At 43.5% G+C, this 22,993-nt stretch overlaps 1 protein-coding gene and 1 long non-coding RNA gene across 2 annotated transcripts in view; one reads left to right on the top strand and one right to left on the bottom strand.

The window, feature by feature from the left end:
• The first annotated feature begins 2,033 nt into the window (after positions 1-2,033).
• Positions 2,034-21,699, top strand: LOC118557569. Its single transcript, XR_004927924.1, has 2 exons — positions 2,034-2,599; positions 21,619-21,699. It is a non-coding gene; the product is annotated as an uncharacterized LOC118557569 (long non-coding RNA).
• LOC105937729 (ankyrin repeat domain-containing protein 50) overlaps positions 6,007-22,993 on the bottom strand; it is a 51,455-nt gene continuing 34,468 nt past the window's right edge. The window contains exons 4-5 of the mRNA XM_036127779.1: positions 9,779-13,317; positions 6,007-7,635 (exon numbers count right to left, since the gene is read on the bottom strand). Of these exons, the coding sequence (XP_035983672.1) occupies positions 9,782-13,317 (3,536 nt within the window). The 3' untranslated portion in view covers positions 6,007-7,635; positions 9,779-9,781. The remainder of the gene's footprint in view (positions 7,636-9,778; positions 13,318-22,993) is intronic.

Below are 22,993 nucleotides of genomic sequence, written 5' to 3'. Positions count from 1 at the left end.
GTTACACAAGCATTCATTGAGTTTCATGGTTGAGGAAAGGTTGCTGTTTAGCTTTGGGAGAGGGAGAATCCAGCAAGTCTCAGACACGCAGGAAGTTTGTTGAAAAGGTCGAAATTAATGTAACTCTCCTATGAAGAAACATTTTCCTGATCAGCTTTTGCGCCAGTTATTTTTTGAAACTTATTTTAACATTTTATTTCATTCATTCAACTCCTGAATGAAAGGGAGCAGAAAGAAGAATACTTTCATGTTATCCGCACCCTTTACCTAAAGCAATAGATTTAGAAATAACTTAAATCACAAACGCTTCATCACCAACACAATAAGCATCAAAATACAGATAACAAAAACAAAGATAATCAAACTAAATATCTGTCCTCCAAAACTAAGTCTCATTTAAGTTATACTCTTAAAGCAAAACTTAAAATGTGACGTGATTGTTTACATAACTGACATATTCGCTCAGCATAGCAGCTTTTATTGTCTGTTTAAATGTGAATATTGATTGTGATTCTTTGGTTTCTTTGCTCAGATTGTTCCATAAACTGATTCCTTTCACAGAAACGCAGCGCTGCCGGACATTGGTTCTAAATTTGGGATTTTTAAAGATCTCAGTTCCTTTTAAATCCTAATTGCTTTCTCTTTTTCCAAATATTGTCTGAATGCTTATTGGTAATGTGTTTTATGTGCTTTAAAATACTACAGTCTACAAATTCATTAAATTTCAACTATTCAAACTGAGGAAGGTTTAGACTTTGTAGAAAGTAGGCTTTTAGGAAGGAAAAAAAAAATGTTTCTGTGTTTGGATCACTTCAGGCAGAGAAAATGTTTCCCTCAAGGGCATGATAATATTTTTGATTTCGTAATTACCCCGATCTAATAGAGCCAATAATCTGCAACTGTCTGCAGAGCAAATGAAGCAAAAGTGCTACAGGATGAAACCCGGCCTACAGATGGCTCCCGGACGCACGGAAACCGAAGCCACTGGGTTTAAATAATAAGAAAAAACGTCTCTGGAACAAGTTGACCTCAAAACTGTCGCCAAGTTATGCATTTTGCGTGGGAGCTTGTTAGCACTGTATCCAAAACAAGGGCATGGGTGGAGAAGAACCAGATGTGGACATTGGCAGTTGGTCTGAGAGGAGCCCCTCCAAGCTCGGACAGTGAGAACGGCACGACGTCAGCGCCAGATGGTTTGCTCATTAACATCCACCCTGGAAACATGCGGGGAAATGCAGCGCTAATGGCTGACAGGACTAAATGCCACTGAAACCTCGCCGCGGTGCCTCTTTGATGAGATGTTGGTGGAAAACCAGCCAACTGAACTTTAATTAGAGGTTGAGGGGGATAAACTGGTGGTCACGAGGTTAAATGCTTCTGAAAGTTTTATTTGGGTAATAAGTCGCTTGAACTTTACAAATCATAAGGCTTTGTCTTTGCTCGGTCTCGTTGCTTTCAGCGGCGACGAACTGAATGAACTCTGGGATAAAGTGGGGGGGGGCAGCGATAGCGCTTTGGCACGCTCGTCTGTTGTTCCATTTCAGTTTGATCCATGTGTTTGGATGCCTGCGGTGTCCTGGTTTGGCCCCTGGGTATCAAATGACCAACAGCAAAGTTAAGTATTAACTTTGCGCCGGCCTGGGTCTCACAGGCTCAACACGGCGGGGGAAAAAAAAAGGATCTCTCAGCAGCGAGAAAGGAAAAAAAAGGTTTTTTAGATTTAAAGCCAGAAACGGAGATATTAACGGATTCCTCAGTCTCCCAAAGTGGCTTCAGCTGCAGCAAAAACTTTTGTTTTCCAGATACGTTTTTTTTTTCTTCTTCCCACCACCATAAATGTAGAGAACCTCGCAAATATCAGACATTTTACACTTTATTGCTGTAATTAGTGCACATGAAAAACACCAGATTCACCTAATTCAACAGCTTTTCTCTAGATCCATTCAAAATGCCCTTCGATTTTTAAACCCAGCAAAAAAAAAAAAAAAAAAATCTTTTATCTTGAATATGAACCTTGTCGGGTTTTTTTTTTGAACGGGCTGATTATATATTTAAAAAGAACAGTGATATTAAAATAGTCCTCTGACGCTGCGGTCTGCCGGCTGCACGAAGTGGGACAGTAGAGTGGGACGACTGGTCAGGAGGGTCAGTTCAGCTGTGGTCTGTCCCCTGGACTCTACAGGTGAGGGCGAGGAGGACGTTGGCCACCGTGAAGAACGCCTCTTACCCTCCCCTCTGGACAGCAGAGCACCTACAGTACATTTTTATTTATAATACATTTTAAATTATCTACCTAGATTTGTCTTGCTGCTGTGACAATTCAATTTCCTCCTCGGGGGGATGAATAAAGTCTTATTTTATCTGGTCTTATCTTCTGAGATATTTTAGGTACAATAATAGATATTTCTAGTCTCGAGCGTAAAGAACTAGATTTCATTCGTCTCTGTCTGCCATGACATTTCTCTTGTCGTCCCTCGTTCATCTGATAGGCGGAGCATCCCGTTGTTACGACTTCTCTCCTGGAAGCTGAACACAGATGAGGGGAGAGCTGAAGAAGATGAAGGAACGAGAATCCATCACGAAAGAATCGTCTAGCCAGGTCAGACAGCACTCATCGACCTTTTGAGATTTGGTTGGGATAAATTTCCATACTGAGTTGCATTTATCTATTTTTGTACAAGACTCTAGGTCAACCTGGGTCAGAACCAACAGCCCCCAGACTATGTGAGCTCCCGGTCAGAATAACAGCGTTTTTTGCAGAGATACTTTCCCAGCTCATAGTAAAGATAAGCATTAGATCTCAAATTTAGCCAGAAAACTGAAATTATCTAGACTGAAATGCTCCAAATGGGTCTTAAGACTTTAATAGGTTTAATATTTTAAACGTTCACTTCTGGTTACAATGCCCCATTTTTCCAATAGTACAATGAGCATATGATTAGTGTATCTTTGTTCTTTAGATGTTTGTGATCAATAATATAATGCTGATTCCCAGTTCCAATTGATATATCATCATTAATTGTTCATTTTACCTTTGATCCTAAAAAAATCATAATCTCAGGAAATATTCAGATATCCACTTGTTTAATCTATTTATAGCAGAGTTTTCCTAAGAACTCCAGACTGAGTTCTCATTCCTTTATGGCCATTTTAAGACATAAAATATAAAGTTCACTCGGCAGATATTTCTGCTGTGGGAAGGCATTAAATACAGGACCTTAAAGGAGGGAGGAAGGACACAATGAATGAAGGGAGCTAGGAGACAAGGAAGGAAGGAAGGTAAAGGGGGACATTAGACAAAGTCTGGAAATGTAAATTTTGTTGTTCCATACTGATACAGACCTGGACATCACATAAATTTTACTACAGACAACGCCGGACCTGCTGAATAGATACCAACCCTGCTGTATTTAAGAATATATTCAGAAATAAATGGATTAATAAATGAATTACTCGCCAAGTACCGTATTTTTCAGACCATACTGCGCACCGGATTTTAAGGTGCATTAAATAGCGCAAAAGGGGAACTAAAAGTAAGTAAAAAAAAATTGAAATTAGTGTATGTTTTCCTTGATTTGAGCAGGTAAATAAGACTATTTGCCAATGGAATAATATTTTTGCACATAATAAAAATTTAAGGATTTCACGTGGGCCTTATAGTCCAAAAAAATACGGCAGTCTAACAAGTTAATGTATCATTAAATGCAAAAAAGATAAAAAAGATATATATCAAAATATCAGATTTTTTACATTTTAATCTTTAGCTGGTATAATTTACCTCTGCAGGGTCTGCACAGTGGGCAGCGTGTTGTCTTGCAGCAAGGTCCTGGGTTCAACTTCAACCCTGGGTCTTTCAGCATGAAGTTTGCATGTTCTCCCTGTGCATGCGTGGGTTCTCTCCAGGTACTCCGGCTTCCTCCCACAGCCCAAAAATCATGACTGGTAGGTTAATTGGCCTCTCTAAATTCTCCTTAGTTGTGAGTGTGTCCGTGGATGGTTGTCTGTGTTGCTGCGATAGGATGGCAACTTGTCCAGGGTGTAACCCGCCTCTCGCCCATTGACAGCTGGAGATAGGAACCAGCACCCCTCGCGACCCCATGAGGGATTAAGCGTGTTAGAAAATGGATGGAATTTACCTCTGCACCTTTACTCTTGTTTTGTTTTTTAAAAGTCTAGTATTTTTTTTCTTTAATTTTAACAAGATTAATACATTATTTTCACCAGCCATTCGATGTTGTTCATATTTCTTCTCACAAATTTAGAAAAAACAAAAAATGTTGTACTTAAAAACATTTACTTATTACTTTGGCCAGAGTCAACAGGATACAGCAGGGGTGTCAAACATACGGCCCGCGGGCCGGATCCAGCCCGCCGAACAATTTAGTCCGGCCCGCTGGTTAAATGCATTATCATTATAAAAAAAAATAAAAAATTTCAGTGTCCTGTCTGGCAATGTGGCAATAATAATTGTTGTCTTAATGCCAAAAAGAGCTCATCAGATTTGACTTTCACAAGTGGAGCAGTACTGCTTTTGCCATAGTGCTCCGCTTGATTTATGAATGTGAATAGTTTTATTATGATTCATGCAGGGAATCCCTCAAATGATATGGACACTACAATGGGAAAGTAGGAGAGCAAAGAAAGAACAAGAAAAAAGAAAAGGTGAAAGAAAGAGGAGATAAAAGGAAGAGAATGACAAAACAGTTATTGAAAAAAACATGTACTTTGTTTAATTGAAAATATGCAGTTCCTATATTGTCCACGAGGGGCGCCGTGTTTTAATCAGCAGATTAAGCTTCAGGTGTGGAAAAATTTAAATCATTTCTTAATTTTTATCTGTTTGATGTATTTTGCCATGCAGAACAGTGTTTTTAAGTTCCAAAAAATGTGAATAAATGTTTTTCAATATTGTATAATCACTGTGATCAGTTCTTATGCATAATGCACAAGTAAATGTTTAACTGAGTAAAAGTATTGTTGAAATTGCACATACTTTTTTTTAAAAACGCTGAGGTTATTCATAATATATTGTGTAAAAGTGAAATTAATTTAACATAATAATCAACAAGTCCACATTTATTAGTTCTATTTAATCTTGCAATGAGTTTACTCATGTGGCCCTCTTGAGATCAGATTAAGCTGTATGCGGCCCCTAGACCAGAATGAGTTTGACACCCCTGGGATACAGTAAACTGGACAAGCTTGAGCTCAGCCAATAGGTGAGAAGATGAGGTGGAGACCCCGCCCCCTTTGAGTTTACACATCCAGATGCAGGTTGAGACCACTGAGCTATATAATACACTGGAGTGCTGATTTTGCCGAAAAACTGAAGTCACTGGCCGCCATCTTGCTACTCCCTACTCTCCCAGAATCCCATAGGATTTGCTTGCAATAACAAGCAGTTTTCTGGCTGAGTGAAAACGTTTCACAGGTAATTCTACAGTGAGTGGATGTACTAACACTATCAACTACTTGGAAATTAGGTGCTGAAATATTTTACATGTTATTCATATTAAATACGTATATATGCATATATAAGTATGTGTATATGTATATATTTATATATATGTATACACATATGTAAAAATATGTTTTTGTATATTATTTATATATTTATAAATGTTAAACATATATATTTAAATGAATAAAATGCTAAATATTTCAGCACATGACTTTCTCAGTACTTGATATTTTTAGAACATAACATAATACATAAAAGTATTTGACATTTTAAAAGTCTTAAGCCCCCCCTGAACATGAGAAAATCCTCGTTATTCGATGCTGTAGCGCACATATTCCCTAGTTACTGGGGGAAAATAGGGAGTACCAATATGGCGGCTGGTGGCTTCAAAGCGACTCGTTCAAACAGACGGTGATTAGCACTCCAGTGTATTATATAGCTCAGTGGTTGAGACTTAAAAGCCAACCCAGCAACATATAAAGAAGAAAGATGGGAATAAATGGCAATTCAGATTAAGGGATTTCTAAGAAAAGCTGCAGGACTTCTTCAGCAGTAAAGCAAATATGTTTATTAAGCACTTTAATGTACATCAGAAAATCCAGCTTCATATAATACAGAAATTATTTTAAATGAAAATTAAATGTACACGATAAGCTATTTACAATCCAATCACTGAGTCAAATCAAAGTTGACAGACAAAACAGTTTCGAGACCAACAAAAGAACCGTTTAGTAAGACTATACATCATGTTTTCCTGCCTGGAATCCTTCCATTCACCCTTCACGGCACACGCTGGAGCTACTGAGGAGCAGAGAGCTCTCACCGGGGGCTTATAGGTGTTTGTGCATGCGATACGTCTTCTGTTGCCCCAAAATCCCTGCTCCTGGCAAAATATAGCTCACTGTTAACATTATGAAAAGCCGGCAAAAAAAAAAGAAAAAAAGAAAAAGAGAAGACCCAGCCTGTAAACGCTAACGCAGCTCCGCTCGGATCACAAGAACCAGATGTTTCAGTGCTCTCAGAGTCATGGTTGACCAAACTCCTCCTCCTCCTCTTCTTCCTCCTGCAGGGTTTAGGTCCTATTGAACTGATTCTCCGTTTCCCACAGAGGAGGCGGGTCAGAGTGTGCCGTTTCAACTTTGGCTTTTCAAGTCTGCATTTCAACCCATATCACTAACAGCTAAGGGTCGTCTAAATGACCGAACCCTCTTTTTGTGTCATGCCCCTGAAAAGTCCAGCAGAATATTGTCGGAAAAATGATACAGAAACCAAGCCGGAGGTCTGTTTGCTGAGCTGCTGAGAAATGCTAAATAAAAAAAAATCCGCTGCACTTAGCACCAAAACCTTGCTGACAACACACAATGGTTGCTTAAATACTTTTGCACATGAAACAAACACACACACACGTAATATAAAAACAGAAAAAAAAATCCCATAGGGACAAAATCAAATTTGTTTTACATTATAAATGAGCCTCCCTCTAACTTAGATATGTAAAAGCCAAAAATAAAACTCCCAAAATGTCTGTTGGCATCCTCTGAACACAGCACCATGGTAGAATGTGACGCGACACACATTAAAACGCAACAAAAGTGGCTTGTCTTCCTAAAAAATAAAATAAATACGCCTTAAATCCCAGTAAACGGCTTTTAACATGTCACACAACAACGATTTTAGCACTCTGCTCAAAGGTAACAGATTATTTGGGGTCTCTAGGAAGGCAATGAATGACAACCATGACATCAGTTACTGTGGTGTCCTCCGGTCTGGGACAGCGAGACCAAATACGGCATAATGCTAAATAATAATGAAAGAATTGGCACGATTCTCTCAAAAAACAGCTCAGAAAACCTGGATGGGGTACAAAATGATGGGAGTGGGGAGGGAAAGCAAAACATCTGTCTGTCAGTTTATTCTTTTAAAAGTGCATACACTGTTTATTTAAATAGCATAACTTTAAATTAAAAATGATATTTTGTATGAAAAACAGAAGGCTGTAACAGATGTAGGCACATCGAAGTATCAGTTCACATACGCCGCAGGCGGACCGTTGCTGTATGGCATCCGGGGGGGGGGGGGGGGGGGGGGGTAAATGTAGCTGTGTTATGCAGATGAAAACTGTTGCTTTGGCACATTCTCTCCAATGTCAGCATGACGGATGGCGTTCAGAACATCTAAAAAAAACAGAGAAAAGGAAGCAACAGGGTTAATTTTATTGTGTGTGGGGAGGAAAACTGGCTTCAGTTGTCATTTGTTGGCGCCATTGAAAAAAAAAAAAAAAGAGGTGTGAAAATCCTTGAAACAAATGTATCTTTTAATTACAGCAACACAATCACTCACTGCAAAAATGGAGAAAAATCCAAACTACTAATTATTTTTGACAAAAACACTGATAGAGGATTTATTGTTACGCCTACAATCAAATACCTTCATTTATTTAGGTTAACTAGAGCTTTTGGTCAATCCTAATTTGTCACTAGACACCTTGTACTTTTAGTTGGAAAATAATCTTTTTAATATCAATTCATTTCCTATTGGGCTCTGGAAATATCCATTTTTTAACGTGCTAGCCATTTAACCTTAAAGGCATACTATGCGACATTTTTCAGTTAATTAATGTGTTCCATACCGTTTTGCATGATTAAATGAGTCATTTCAGGTCGATCAAAGGTTTTCTCGGCCGCCCTGGGGGTCTGTGGGGGAAATACCGCACTTGCAATTGCAAGAACTCACGGCCCGCACACACAGAAGTCTCGCTTTACGGCGAGAACTCCATGTATTTTTGCCCTGCCATTCACTATATGCACGCAGCAACAACAAAGAACCGCGTGTTAACGTCAAATAAACATGCAAGCATATCGAGTTTTACTATTATTATTATTATTTATTATTTTTTTTTTTATGTTGGCAATACGCTACCGCGGCAAGGCGGCGGCGGCTTGGCGAGGCGGTGGCGGTAGCGTCTCGCCAACATAAAAAAAAAAATAATAATAATAATAAAACTGGCGAGGCTTGCAAGATAGCGCTGCGGGAAACCCTGATGTTCATACCTTCACTGTGTTAGTCATTGTTTGTACTCCCGTTTTTCCCACTTTTCGTTGCGTTCGCCTGTCTGCTAAGCTCAAAACAACCGCGCCTGGCTTGATGGAGAAACCAGAACAGCTGAGCATCTTTACGACAGTGCACTTTTACTTTCGCCCTCTGGGGGGAGCCTCGCTGGAAAATCAACCCCGGTTGCATAGTATACCTTTAATTCTACCCCAGAGACCTAGGTGGCCTACGCCTCCCAAACCTGAGGGTTAAAAAGGAATCGGCGTCATCGTGACATTTTTCAGCAGACGTTGCAGGTCGGTTTGGGCCTGGGGTAAAACAGAACTACATGTAGGGTGGAGGTAGGGCTGGGCGATAAATCGATTTAATCGATTAATTCAAATTTACAATTCTTTAAGATTTCATTTTTCGGAAAATCTGGATTTTATTTTGCCAAGACACTCATTGGGTTTCCATGAAGAGAACAGCATGTGATGCTGAATATATGTTTAGGCAAATGTATTGTCAAAATATTGTTAAGTAGAAACCTTTTTTACCATAATACGAGGTACTTCATTTACTTATTTACTTTTTTTTTTTTTTTTTTTTTTTACTTAGTTTGAAGTTCACAAGTGCAGTGAAGCCTGTTCTTAGCTCAATGTGTAATACCACTAGCAGCAAATGTTTTGTTATATTTTTATTGTTTATAATGGCACGGCTGCCATCTTGTTTTACAAGCATGTTTCACAGCTTGTTTTTAGTTGCACTTTGAATTCAGGTCAACTCCCTGACGAAATGCTTGACATAAAAGCAAGGTTTTAAAATAATTTCTTTTTATGAAACAAAAAGGAGGAAAAAAAAAATTGATTAATCGGATTTGGTATGATAAAATTGGAGATTTATTTTTTAATCCATATCGCCCAGCCCTAGGTGGAGGGACTGTCATGCTGTGGGCCTGTTTGTCCTCCAAAGGCTTTACAGACCGAAACACCCGGCCAGTGGAAATCTGGTGCACACTAATAAACCTTCCTCTGCAGTCCTCCATCAAAGATCTTTGAACCAACTTAAACTTTCTGACTCTAGACCTAGAAAGATTGACCTTAGTGTAGTTTTGGCAAAAAGGGAGTTGTTAAAACTATTAAAAAGGGGGCGTTTCAAACATTTTTCCAAGTAATTTAATAAAAATAAATAATTGAGTAAATGTACTTAAATCAAAGTTTGGATTTTTCTCAAATTTTACATTTTTGTTTCCCCACTCAACCCAAAACACGCTGATGAGCCTCTTACCAGCTATAACGGAGTCTCCTTTTTGTAGTTAAAGCCCGGGTCTGATCCCTCAATCTGCAGCTTCAGGGCTTGTTTAAGGCTCAGCTCCGTCTCCCCGATGGGGTAGCTCTCCAAAACGTCCTGGTGGCCCCGGTTCTGCACGGTCCGTGGAACCGAAACCCGACCCAGGAAGACCTGATTGCCCTGCAGGTGATACTTAGGGTTGGTCATGATCCCGTTCCTCTTCTTCTCGGAGCAGCTCTGCGCTTGGATGTAGAACGGCTCCTGGCACTGGCCCCGCTCCTGCTGCCCGGGGCCGCCGATCATGATCTTGCAGTGAGGATCCTTCAGCGCGATATTAGCGACTGACTGGTTGAAAGCCATCCTCTTGTCGAACTGGGTCATCTCGTACTCCAGAACCTGGCTGGAGCCGCTGTTCTTGGTTTTCTTCTTGTCTCCCGGGGCTGCTTTGCTATTCTGAGTGCCGCTGCCGCCCTTCGCTGCCTTCGCTGCCTTCAGACCCGCCTTCAGCTGAGACCACTCAAACTCGCTGGATGGAGACGACGGCTGCTGGCTGACGGACTTCGTCGTGGAGCAGGGAGACACGATGGACTGTCTGCTGCGGCTCCGGGGCAGCGAGTGCTGCTGGATCTGCTCCGTGAACGTCATGCCGTGAAAACTGTCGATTGGCACGGTCTGGGCCGTGGCCGTGGACGACGTGGTCCTCAAGGAGGAGTTTTTGGAGCTCTTGAGGGAGTTGTTGGACAGGGACGACTTCTGCCTGTCCACGGTGGAGTCGGGGGACTCCGACGGCGAGCTGAACGCGTGGACGGGTCCGTTGGGCAGGCCGCGTCCGGACGACTGCACGTCCCCCGCCCCCGTGCTGCCGGAGCTGCTCGACTTGATAGTGAGGGAGTGCATTTTGCCCGTCACGGCCAGGGGGGTCTTCTCCTCCATGGTGTGCACCGGGGAGGGGTTGCAGCCGTTCAACGTGGTGGCGCCGTACTTCTCCAGGATTTTAATGATGGTCGAGTGGCCGCCTTTGGCCGCCACCCTCATGGCCGTGCGGCCGAACTGGTCGGCGTGGTTGGGGTCTGCGCCGTTCTCCAGCAGTATCTGAACGACGTCGACGTGGCCCTCCTGGGCGGCGATGCCCAGCGCCGTCGCCCCCTGGTTGCACGTGTGGTCGACGCGCGCGCCGCTCTCGATCAAAAACTGGACCACTTTGGTGTGGCCCTGCCACGCCGCCGACTGGAGGGCGGAGCGCTTCTCGTTGTCGCAGGCGTTCACGTCGGCGCCGTAGTTGACGAGCAGCCTCACCATCTCGACGTGCCCCTGCCAGCAGGAGACGTGGAGGGCCGTCCTGCCCTCCGTGTCGCAGGCTTCCACGTTGGCGCCGTTCTCCAGGAAGTACTCCGCCATGGCCAGCTGGTTCTCGAGTGCCATGATGTAGAGCGTCGGCCGGCCGTCTGCGTCTTTACAATCTATGTCGGCGCCGTGGCTCAGCAGCAGCTCAACGATGTCCCTGTGGCCCTCGAGCGCCGCTACCCTGAGAGCGTTCCGTCCGTCGTACCCCCTCTGGTCGATGTTTGACTTGTTCTCCAGGAGAATCTGCACACAGTCGTAGTGTCCCTCCTGGGCAGCCAGTATCAGTGGTATTCTACCGTCGTTATCCACCTCGGAGCAGCGCGCACCTTGTTCAATCAGGGCATCGCACACCTGGCGGTGGCCCTCGAACGAAGCCATGTGCAGCGGGGTCCAGCCTGCGTCGTCCCTGTGGTTCTCGTCCAGCCCTCTGTCCAGCAGAGTCCTGACCACCTCCACGTTGCCCTGAGCGGAGGCGATGCTCAGCACCGTCCGCCCCTCGCTGTCGATGCTGTCCACGGCGGCTCCCCAGAAGAGCAGCGTGTTGACCACGGACGCGTGGCCCATCGACGCAGCCGCCAGCAGAGGCGTGCGCCCGTTCTTGTCCGTGTGATCCACGTCGGCGCCGCCCTCCAGGAGCAGGTCGACCACGTCCACGTGGCCTTCGTAGCCGGCCACCAGCAGAGGAGTCATGCAGTCTTTGTCACAGTGGTCCACCTCCGCTCCCCTGTCGATCAGAAGGCTGACGACGGACGCGTGGCCTTTGCTAGCGGGGATACAGAGGGCGGCCACGGAGAGCGCCGTCCGCCCGTCCACGTCTTCGTGGTTCACTTCGGCGCCGTGGTCCAGCAGGTGCTCCACTATCTCTCTGTGCCCCATGTACGCTGCGGCGATGAGAGCCGTCCTCCCTTCGTTGTCCGCCTTGTTGACCTCCGCTCCGTGCTGGAGAAGATTTAACACGATGTCCTCGTGGCCTCCCCAGGCCGCTGCCCTCAGCGCCGTCCTGCCGTCCGCGTCGGCGCAGTCCACCTTGGCGCCGGCGTAGAGAAGAGCAGACACGACCTCGGAGTGTCCGCCCCACGCGGCGGAGCGGAGGGCGGTCCAGCCGTCGTGATCCGTGTGGTTTATGTCGGCTTCACACCCTATCAGGCAGTTGACCACTTTGGTGTGGCCCTGCCTCGCAGCGAGCGTGAGCGCCGTCTGCCCGTGGTTGTCTTCCAGCTCCATGTTCGCCCCTCTGGATATGAGCAGGTTGACCACATCCAGGTTGCCGCTGTAGGCAGCGTTGGCCAGCAGAGTCCTTCCATTGGTGTCACACTGGTTCACGGAGGCCCCGTTGTCGAGCAACGTTCTTATCGAGTCCTCCCGCTCCAGGGCCTGTTGCACGATACACGAGGCGTGGTCGTCCTCGTTGTTTACGTGAGCGCCGGCTTTGACCAGAAGCTGCAGGACCTCCTGGTCTCTTGGTATGGAGGTGTTCAGGGAGTCTTTGGCCGGCGTGCCGTTCCAGACCATCCAAAGAGCCAGGTTGCAGGGCTCGATCTGCAGGTTGGAGTTGACGAGGTGCAGGGCGAACTCCTGCACCTCCAGAGGTTTCAGCTGCTTCGCTCTGCAGGTGTAACTCATGGCCAACATGCGGTGACCCTCTGCTGCGTTGCACAGGTACTTCTGGGTGCAGTGCTTCACGTCCAGCAGCCACTCTGCAAAGCTGTAGTGGAAGAGGATTTTAGTGCTCCCGAGGCCGTCGACCAACAGCTTGGAGAGGATGTCCATTTTTTTCTGAAACTCCTCCATGGTGAGGGTCATGTTTTTGGTCCAGACCGCATGGTACAGCTCTTTGACCGTGAGAGGCCTGCAGGTCGCCAGGATTACGTTAAGTATGGGCTGGACTTTGGCAAACTGTTTTCTGACGAACAGCCGCTGGCAGAGCCACAGGTAGAGCCCGTTGAGAGTTCCCGGGATGTCGCGGATCTCGCGAAGCATGATGAAGTTCTCCACCACGCCGTCGAGGACGCGCTCCAGGTAGAGGAAGCAGCCGCTGCTCTTGATGTGAAGCTGGTTGAGCATCTCGGCCGTCTCCTTGGTCAGGTGCTGCCTCAGGGCCTCCTCCTGGTCCAGCCGGTGGAGGATGTACTGCTGCACATCCTTGACGATGTAGGCCTTCCGCAGATCGTCCAGGCTGATTTTGCGGAATCCTGAAACGAAAAAAGAAAAAAAAAGTGTTTTATATGAATGGGCTGATAAGATGTAAACGTCTAAATCTGGGGCCTTACTCAAGTCCACAAAAGGCATCTAAAGCTACGTTCACACTGCAGGTCTTAATGCTCAATTCCGATTTTTTTGTGAAATCGGATTTTTTTTGTGTGTCCGTTCACATTTCCAAATATATGCGACTTGTATGTGATCTCCTGTGTGAACTGAACGCGTTCAACCGAAGTGTCCCGCATGCGCACTCGAGGACACGATGACGTCACACGTAGCAAGCGTCCTCAGTGTTAGCAGAAGTAAACATGGATTATAATGCTGCCGCGCATTTTCAATTTATTTATATAGCGCCAAATCATGAAACATGTCATCTCAAGGCACTTTACAAAATCAAGTTCAATCATATTATACAGATTGGGTCAGATTATACAGATTGGTCAAAAATGTCCTATATAAGGAAACCAGTAGATTGCATCAAAGTCCCGACAAGCAGCATTCACTCCTGGGGAACCGTAGAGCCACAGGGAGAGTCATCTGCATTGTACATGGCTTTGCTGCAATCCCTCATTGCGGTCATTCATTTATTTTCTAACTGTCCATTGACTACTCTTCTCAATGTAGTCCGCTATGGGTGTCGTCTTTCTTCCCGCTTTTGCATAACAGAAAGCAGAATAGTGACGTTTGTCGAGTATCAGTGATAAATGCGACCTGGCCGTAGAGACACAGGTCGCATTTTAAAAGATCAGATACGTATCGGATTCAGGACCACATATCCAAGTGGCCTGGGTCACATTTGAAAAAAATCTGATCTGTGTTGTTCAGACTGTCATAAAAAGATCAGATACAGGTCGCATATGGACAGAAAAATAATAATAAATCGGAATTGGGTCACTTCAGGCTGCAGTGTGAACGTAGCCTAAGAGCTGCTTTGAGGACTGGAGTTTGAGACCACTTTTTATAACCAATTGCCCACTTTCCCCACACTCGCTATAAATGACCTTGAATTGAGTGTCAACCATCTGATGATGAACCTCTAACTGAGGCAAACCTTTAATTTCCACAGGCATGAAGATAATGCAGCCATTTTGCTAAAGAAAACCCTGCTCCAGGAGCTGAGAACAAACCCCCCCCTCTGGCAACTAGAAGCAATCAGCAGGTGTTTGCAATCAGCTCAGCCCAGGAAATATAGACGAAAACTAAACCTTTGCAACCGGTGCGCCGCTCGGCTTCTAACGCAGAGATAATTTCAGCTCTAATCAGTTAATGTCAAACGTGGAGATGAATATGGCTGAAATATTGCATTTAAATCTATCCCTAAGGATCACTGCAAAAACACCTTTTAAAAAGAAAATTAAATGGAAGCACAGGTCTGTAAATGTCTCACTGAAGCCTTACTCCCACACGGACCTTTAAAATCCTGCTGTAAAAAAGTTAATTATCACAACGGGTCCTTATGACTGATTTTAATGGGATTCCTCTGTAAGACATGGGAAAATTGTCTCATAATGGCCTTGGCTAATGGACATAAAGTGAACTCTCCATATTAAAACCATCCATAGTGCATCCAGCCTGCAGCTCTCCTGCATACCTTTATTTATACTCGTGATCTTTGAGGCTACTGGGAAAATAAAAACATGTTACCAGACCCCCCCGTGTTGAATTTGCTTTTTCATTCTGCAGAGAAAATACTGAGTTTAGCAAATGAGAGACAAGACATTTGATTCTATTAAAAAACAATGAATAACATGATGGAGGTCAGAAAAATGCACTTGTGTCCATCTCTGTGTTCGCATTGTAAGCTCCAAGCCTGATTACTGCAGTGATTAAACAGCCCCCCCCCCGACAGTAACAGGCAGTTTACTAAACAGATCCTAGTAAACAGCAGGAGGAGAAGGTTGTCCTTATCACCTGCTTCTGGGTTTGTTTAAGATAAGCACGCTCCCTCCAACAGCAGCTGGCAACAACCTTGTTTCACCTTGTCCTTGAACCTTTAGCAGAAACTCAAGCTTAGAAATATTCATGTAGCAGAAATGAGCTCATTCACTGTGTTGCAGCTCACAATCGAGTCTGTAGTCTTTCCGCTTGAGAGCTAAAGTAGGGACAAGCAAGTCCAAATTCATGGCAGCTTATTTTTGATCCTCAAATTTTTAATCCGGAAAACAAGTTGAGTGAAAATGTAATTTAGTCTTAAAGTAAAATTAGTTCCTGTATGTATGTAGCTGTGTGTTCTGCCTAAAATAAATGCAGTTTTATCGTATAAATAAAATTAAAAGATGCTTCCTAGAATATAGTCTAGATCTACAGTTCCTGGCCTACTTTATAGAGGAATTTTTCCCGGGGCCCCACACCGACCACGGTGCAGGTTTGCCTCAAACTCCTAACCTGACTCCGCCAGATAGATTTGCTTCGCATATCCATCTGGAAACTTTCCGTTGAAGTAATTTTGGGAAGGGGTGAAAATACTGGTTAGCTGATTGGCCTATGTTGGTGATAGACGGGCCAAATAAACCAATCAGATCAACGAAGCATATGACGTACTAACAGCGACGACGAAAACACAACCACAAGCTCTTGCCGAAACCAGTCGGGAGAAGAGCAAAAACATCTTTTCCTCTGAGAAAAGCCTCCAGAGCAGTGTTTTGCTCTTCTTTCAGTGAAGAAATACTCTGTAACTCTGATAAAACTTGCTCGATAGCCACGCTAACGCTAGTTTCATCGGCTGAAGCCGCCATGTTCTTTAGACTGAACTGTCGCGCTTCTCGTTGCGTCACACCTCAACCCGCCTCAAAGCCAACGCTGATTGGACGTTCGTTTGGTGAACATTTCCTCGTCTGTCTTCGTTGGCTTTTTGTTCACACCAGTAGTCAAGCTAGAGTAAGTTGGTGCAGTGATTTTATTCTGAAATTAAAGCTTTTTAATGTTGAGATAAACGTCTGTGACCTTTTCTTTATGATTCTGGTTACTTAGTGTCATCTGGCTGCAAACTAAGGTTAATATTATTTGGCTTAAGGTTTGAAGCCCTCTATAAAAACTATTTAACCACGCATGAGTGACCCATCATAAAATATATCACGGAGCTGCTGAGCAAGAACTCGCTAAGATTTTGGATTTTATTATAGGGAAATTAAATGGATTAAACATTTCACACCTTATTTTACCATCTTCTGTTGTGTATAAATTAGTTGTCACCATTTCAGCAGCTTTTTCCACAGATTTTCTCTAATGACCAACAGTGGAAAGTATACAATGTACAGAGCTTTAGTCTAAAATAAAGGAGTTATGAAGCTGCTTCACCGCGCTGTCGGTAAATACGAGGCAAACAATCGCTGCATTTATGTTCGCTCATCCATTCCCTGGTACAATAACTAAAGCAGAAGAGTTTTATGTTACTGAAGCTGTAGTTTCTGCAGAAGACTGAACCTTTCACGCTTTTACTGTGTTAGCATACAAGAAAACGACAGCTGTGCGAATGCTTTGAATTCATTTACCCATTAGGGCCTCTTCCCTGCCATACAACGCACAACATGCCTGATCAGACCCTACAGGTGCTTTAAGACCCAAACCTACTTTCAGTCTTGTGTTTTCATTTAGACCACGTTCTACACCCTTCTTCTCTGACTCCATGACCTCCTGCGCCGGCTCCCACTGCAGTCCTGGAGCCGGGTTCATGGGAAGCATGCAAAGCATCTCGGTGCAGCGAAACAGCCTGGAGCAGTTCTCTCTTTGTCTGAGCCCGAACTGTTTATTTTTCCACACGTCTACTTTGAAATGTCGTCTTCTTATTCGTTTTGACAGCTTTTCAAGAGCTGAAATGGAAAGCTGTGACTCGGGTACCACTTTAAGATTTATTTAGAAAGACAACAAAGGAAAGACTCGCATGGTCCAAATGTGTGACGCTGTATTCATCGGATCACTCTTCAGTCATAAAAGATCAAATCTAAACCCATGAGGTTATCAGCGGATTTTTCATGCTTCCTCTTATTCTTCACCATCCTTTCGTTCAACCTTTAAGGCTAAACCAGTTGATGCATGTTTTCCCGTCTCTCTGGAAGGATTTATCTTCATTTTTAAGGCTAATGCACCATAACAAGAACCTCAGTTTACCCAGGAACACAGATGTAGATTAAAATTTTTATGCTTACAGCCAGAACTTAGTGGCTTGTCATGCCTGGGTATGAAAGGCTCGTACTTCTTTATGAGCATTTGCTTCTGGGTTTGCCCCATCGGTGCCTTTACACGCAGGACAGGCGCTCAGAATAGTGACGGGGCCAAATGTTTATTTTCTTCAGAAAACACAGGAATAAAATATGTCAGTTAAATAGGTTTTAATCCAAATTTTGCCCTTCTATGGTCACTGTCAACAGATATAGAACAGAATAGTCAGAAGGAAATGGAAATGCAGCTGTTGCCTGAATTATAAAAGAACAAAATAAATAAATACATTTTTGAGCAAGAAATAAAGAGTAAATCAAATCAGAAAAAGGAAAAAATGTTTCCCTCGAGTTACTTTAAGTGGTTAAAGATATTCAACAATTTCAGTTTTGCTTGACATCAGCTGTAGCAGCTGTGTTTTAATTTGCTTTTCTCATTTAGATTAGAAAAATCTAAATGGAGGAAGCAGTATAATTATGGAAAACACATACAAACAAAAGAAAACTGGAAGAAAATTAGACCAGATTTTTAGAACTGCATTTCACCTGGTAAAGATCAAAATCAGATAACTCACTTGTTTCTGCTCTGAACTAGGTTACAATCGACATTTCGGTGCTTTGCAAGAACACATTTAAATTACTGCATTCATCAAAAGTGCACTTTTTATAGACTGAACTTGAAAAAAGAAACTGAGAAAGATAAACCAAGCAAAGCTGACTAACAACACTGCAAACTTTGAGGAACCTTTACTTTAAACTAAAGGATAAATATTTAAACATAATTGCTGACAACTCTTCACAATTTCTCCTGTACGTTGAATTTTGTTGTGCTTTAGCTGCAGAATGTTTAAAGATCCCAGTATTACGATGGACTACGATGTAAGTGAACACTCAGGATAGAAAATAAGCAAGTTCAGTTCAAATAGAGGGATATACAGTATTCCAAGCCTTTATTTCTGTAAACTTTGATTATTATGGCTTATGGCTAAAAGACTGTCTGACCAGGATGGAGTAAAATGGCTCTCAGAACGACGAATGCATGATTCAAACCATTCGTTCTTCTATGTCAGAAAAAGTAAAGTACATATTATTCTGAGGTCTGCAGGCTAGAATTTTTTTAATGCGAGCATGAATCTAAAAACTGAGTTTAAAGTCTTGTGAATAAAACAAATTTCTGCGACAACAAAGTCTTGACTGCTGTGGACACGAATGCAAGTATGTGGGTACGAGCAGACAAGGATTAAAAGGGAAATCCAGCCCTCTGACCCAGGTGTGTTGGACCAGATGACCTGGAGGACTGGAGCTGGAGACCCATGCTCTAGTTGGAGCCTTTGGTGTTTTAAAGCAAGCGGATTGGAGAGTGAAAAGTTTTGGCCTCAAGTCACAGAAAGGTCATCGTTAAAGAAGCCGTATGATCATTGCCCTGAGAGTCCTAATGGAAAATGGAGAGGAAGGTAAAAGTATGGCTGGAAAAAAGTGCACAAGCACCACCGATCACTGCAGCCTGAAGAAGAAAGTGAAGCAAAGCCCATTTGATAGACGTAGACTCAGAGTCAGAGCTGCAGAAACCAGCAACGCAGACAAGCTGAAGGCGGCCATTAAAGCAACCTGGGCTTCCTTAACGCCTCACAGCCACCGGCTGATCGCTTTCCAGCGACACTATTGATGCAGCAATTTATGCAGAAGAGGCCTGGCCAATACTGAGGCAATATAATCCACTAGCAGTAGACTCACATTTCTTCTCTAATATTCTAGTTTTCCTGATTTCCTTTAGCCGTTAACCAAAATCATCAAAATTAAAAGAATTAAACATTTGGAAAATCTAACAGCATGTAAAGGCAAATATATAATACAGTAGACGTTATGAATGTAACTTTTTGACATACCGAAATGAAATCAACTCTTTGAGGATAGTCTAATTTAACTTCGGATGCTTTACAGTGCAGTGAGACAAGCTTTTGTTTTTATACCTTGAGTAAAAAGCCCAGGTGGACATTCAACGTTCAGTCACATATTTCACTTTTAGCTATTTCTGCCACAGCGAGAAATAGCTCTACTTCAAATGAATGAATGAAGAAAGGAAGCGTAGAGTCATTGATTCTGGTCCCAGGCACTGTTCCGGTAAAAAAAAGATTAGATTGAGATTAGTCTAGATCAGGGCTGTCAAACATACGGCCCGCGGGCCAGATCCGACCCGCCAAACAATTTAGTCCGGCCCTGTGGCTAAATGCATTATCATTATAAAAAAAAAAAAAAAAAAATATTTTATTTCCCCCCCCCCCCCCAGTGTCCCGTCTGGCAATGTGGCAATAAGATGCCACAAAGATCTCATCAGATTTGACTTTCACAAGTGGACAAGATAAAAGGAAGAGAATGATAAAACAATTATTGAAAAAAACACGTACTTCGTTTAATTGAAAATATGCAGTTCCTATATTGTCCACGAGGGGCGCTATGTTTTAATTAGCAGATTAAGCTTCAGGTGTGGAAAAATTCAAATAATTTCTTAATTTTTATCTGTTTGATGTATTTTGTCATGCAGGACAGTGTTTTTAAATTCCAAAAAATTTGAATAAATGTTTTTCAACATTGTACAATCACTGTGATCAGTTCTTATGCATAATGCACAAGTAAATGTTTAACTGAGTAAAAGTATTGTTGAAATTGCACATACTTTTCTTAAAAACGCTGAGGTTATTTATAATATATTGTTTAAAAGTGAAATTAATTTAATATAAAAATCAACAAGTCCACATTTATTAGTTCTATTTAATCTTGCAATGAGTTAACTCGTGTGGCCCTCTTGAGATCAGATTAAGCTGTATGCGGCCCCTAAACCAAAATGAGTTTTACACCCCTGGTCTAGATCTTCTTTTGTTTCAATGAAAATGGTTTTCTTCATCAGTTACCAAAAGATCAATTCAGATTTGCTTTTCTGGTGAAGTCTTGGCACTGTCATGGCTCAATAAAGCCCTAAACCCACCTAGAGGGAAAGTTGTGAAACTTATTACATGTTAAAAAAAAAAGTGAGACACAAGAATGTAACAAGTCTCACCGACTACAAACATTCAGATCCCGTTTTCTGCCTTAAATCTCTTTGTTTACATTTGGCATAAGTACCATCAGGCTGCACAAACTGCGTGTGGGTTCTCAACAGGTTTGGAGCTTCTTATGGGTTTTTATCTGACAGGATGATTCTCTGAACAAAAACGAGCGGTAAATAAAAAAACAACCGGCACATTGATGAGGGTAAGGGATGCAGGGAGTGCAGGCCTCTGAGGCAGCTGCTGCTCGTTCCAGGACTGGATCCCAGCCACGAGAGACGCAGTCCCACACAAAAGACAGCCTGTTTTTGCTTTCTAGATGACTGTTTTCAGATGACAAATGAGACATGTGTGCAGAGAGACTAGAGGTACGTGCTCATCGCCCAGGATTTCAGAGCGACGGCTTCTCAGATTCAAGGCGTTCTTTTCCAGGACACCCTCTCTAGTCACTGGATCCACAAAGCAAACAGAAACCTAAGCCTCGCTGGCCTCTCCTCCGGCTCTCCAGTAAACCTGTGCTCAACAAACGTCTGCTCGACAGCTGCAGATTCCCCCCACTCCAGAAAACAGCGGAGCGCCAACCTCCTAAACACAAGTATGTGGATGAGAGTCGGTTCCAGGCGTCTGCAAACAGCAGCAGAAAGCAGGAGGGGGGCCTGTAAAAAGTTCCCCGTCTGATCACGTAAACACCCGCAGAAACAATCCAAACATATACATTCACTTGAACTAAGGAGCCGAAACAAATCCGCTGCAACAAACCATCTCATTTAACTGTAACACAACGACAACAACAAGCATAAGATTACAGTTCGGCAATTAATTAACGTCAAGAAGAGAAGATATGAAAGCATTCCTGCCCCAGCACGCCTTTTTGCGGTGTTTTTGAGGGACCTGAACGGGTTTCCAGTCAAACCTGTTGTAGGACAACTGAACAAAGCAGATATGGTGATGGGGGGGGAGGAGGGTTAACAGGACTTACTTACAAGGCTACATTGTGATGAAAAAAAACCCACACACCTGCATTTAGTATTATACATTAGGGGGAAAAAAAGCAGCTCATATGACTAATCAGGTTTTCTTCTGATTTGATTGACAGGATCCCATTAGGTTGATGACAAGAGGCTGAGTCAAAGGCAGAGCACCTGGGTCCATGTGGGTGCCTTCGCTGCAGATGGCAGGAAAAAAAACTCCCGCAGAGCAGCGGTAAGAACGAGAAACACAACCAGAAAGCACATAACCACCAAGACCTTCACTGAAACCATCAGATCACACGTAGAAAGAAAAAAGTGGAACATTTTTTACTATTAAACTTTAGATTCTCACCTTTTTATTGCATTTAAAACTAAAATTTCAACAGAGCTACTTCTTTTCGTATTTCTTAATGCCTTGTAGAGTTCCCTGGCCAACGAAAGGATCTTATTTCCTCAAGCTGTGCTCTCGTTTTTGTTCATCAGCACACTGGCTGACCTCCAGGTGACCCCATTTAGCTCTACAGATTTAGGTTTCCATCCACCTGCACGGGAAACTTCGCTGTCTGGCTCATCCGGAGTCTTTTGTTTGCCATTAAGCCCACAACGAGTCATTAACAGCTATCCAGACGCCCTGCCAGGCAACTCTGCAAGCGTTTGGGAAAGATTCCACATGTCCAGACTGCAGATTGAGCCTTAGAAAAGTGTAGGGGGGGGGGGGGGGGGGTTGCTGTGGAATCAGGTAGTTGCAAAGTCATTCTTAGCATGCAGGCTGTGCGGTACCAGAAATCCTTGGAGGGATGTTTCCCCCCCTGCAGTCAAAGCAGCCCAGGAATTCTTATTCCTGCTAAGGTCAAATTAAAACTTAATAACAGCCTTCATCTGTGTGAAAAAACTAGCAAGTCTGCACCACAGTCTTAAAAATGAAGAATCCTGAATTCACAGAAGTGGCACAGGCTTGCCACATACCAAAAGGGCATCACCTCGGAGGAGTGACGAGGAATCCAGCCGCTTTGTTCACCGTGCCCCACGCTGCGTTGCTGCAGGGAGCGATGCGAGGTGTTACACACGCAGACGTGGTGCACCTGTAATTAGCACGGCTGTCAGACTGCATGGTGGCAAATTACAGTATTCAGCAGGGATTATGGTCTTCCAGTCACCCAAAGTGATGCTCAGCATGCAGCCTCGCAGACAACAGCTCGTACAAGAATATGGACATAATTCAGCTTGTTAGCCCGTTTAAAGAAAGGGAGGGAAAGCGAATTAAAGGCGCCGTCCTTGGTCCTGGTACCCTGAAATCGTGACTAACGAGAGGATGCAAAAGGCTCCATGGTAGAAGGAGGCGTTTGTCAAACGTGCCGTCTGTGAGCTGGAGTCTCTCTGGTGAAGACCAAATAGCGGCCAAAACATGTTGGAATCAGTTTGAAAGTTTTCTGGGATTTTTGCTAAAGAGCACCTTGGAGCTTTCCCCCCTAAAAAAAAAATTACTGTCGGCATCTAGCC

The sequence above is a fragment of the Fundulus heteroclitus genome, chromosome 23 (genome assembly GCF_011125445.2).
Source record: "Fundulus heteroclitus isolate FHET01 chromosome 23, MU-UCD_Fhet_4.1, whole genome shotgun sequence".
NCBI classification, from domain to species: domain Eukaryota; kingdom Metazoa; phylum Chordata; class Actinopteri; order Cyprinodontiformes; family Fundulidae; genus Fundulus; species Fundulus heteroclitus.
The sequence above is the reverse complement of the archived record's forward strand: the minus strand, read 5'-3'. Positions and strand labels throughout refer to the sequence as shown.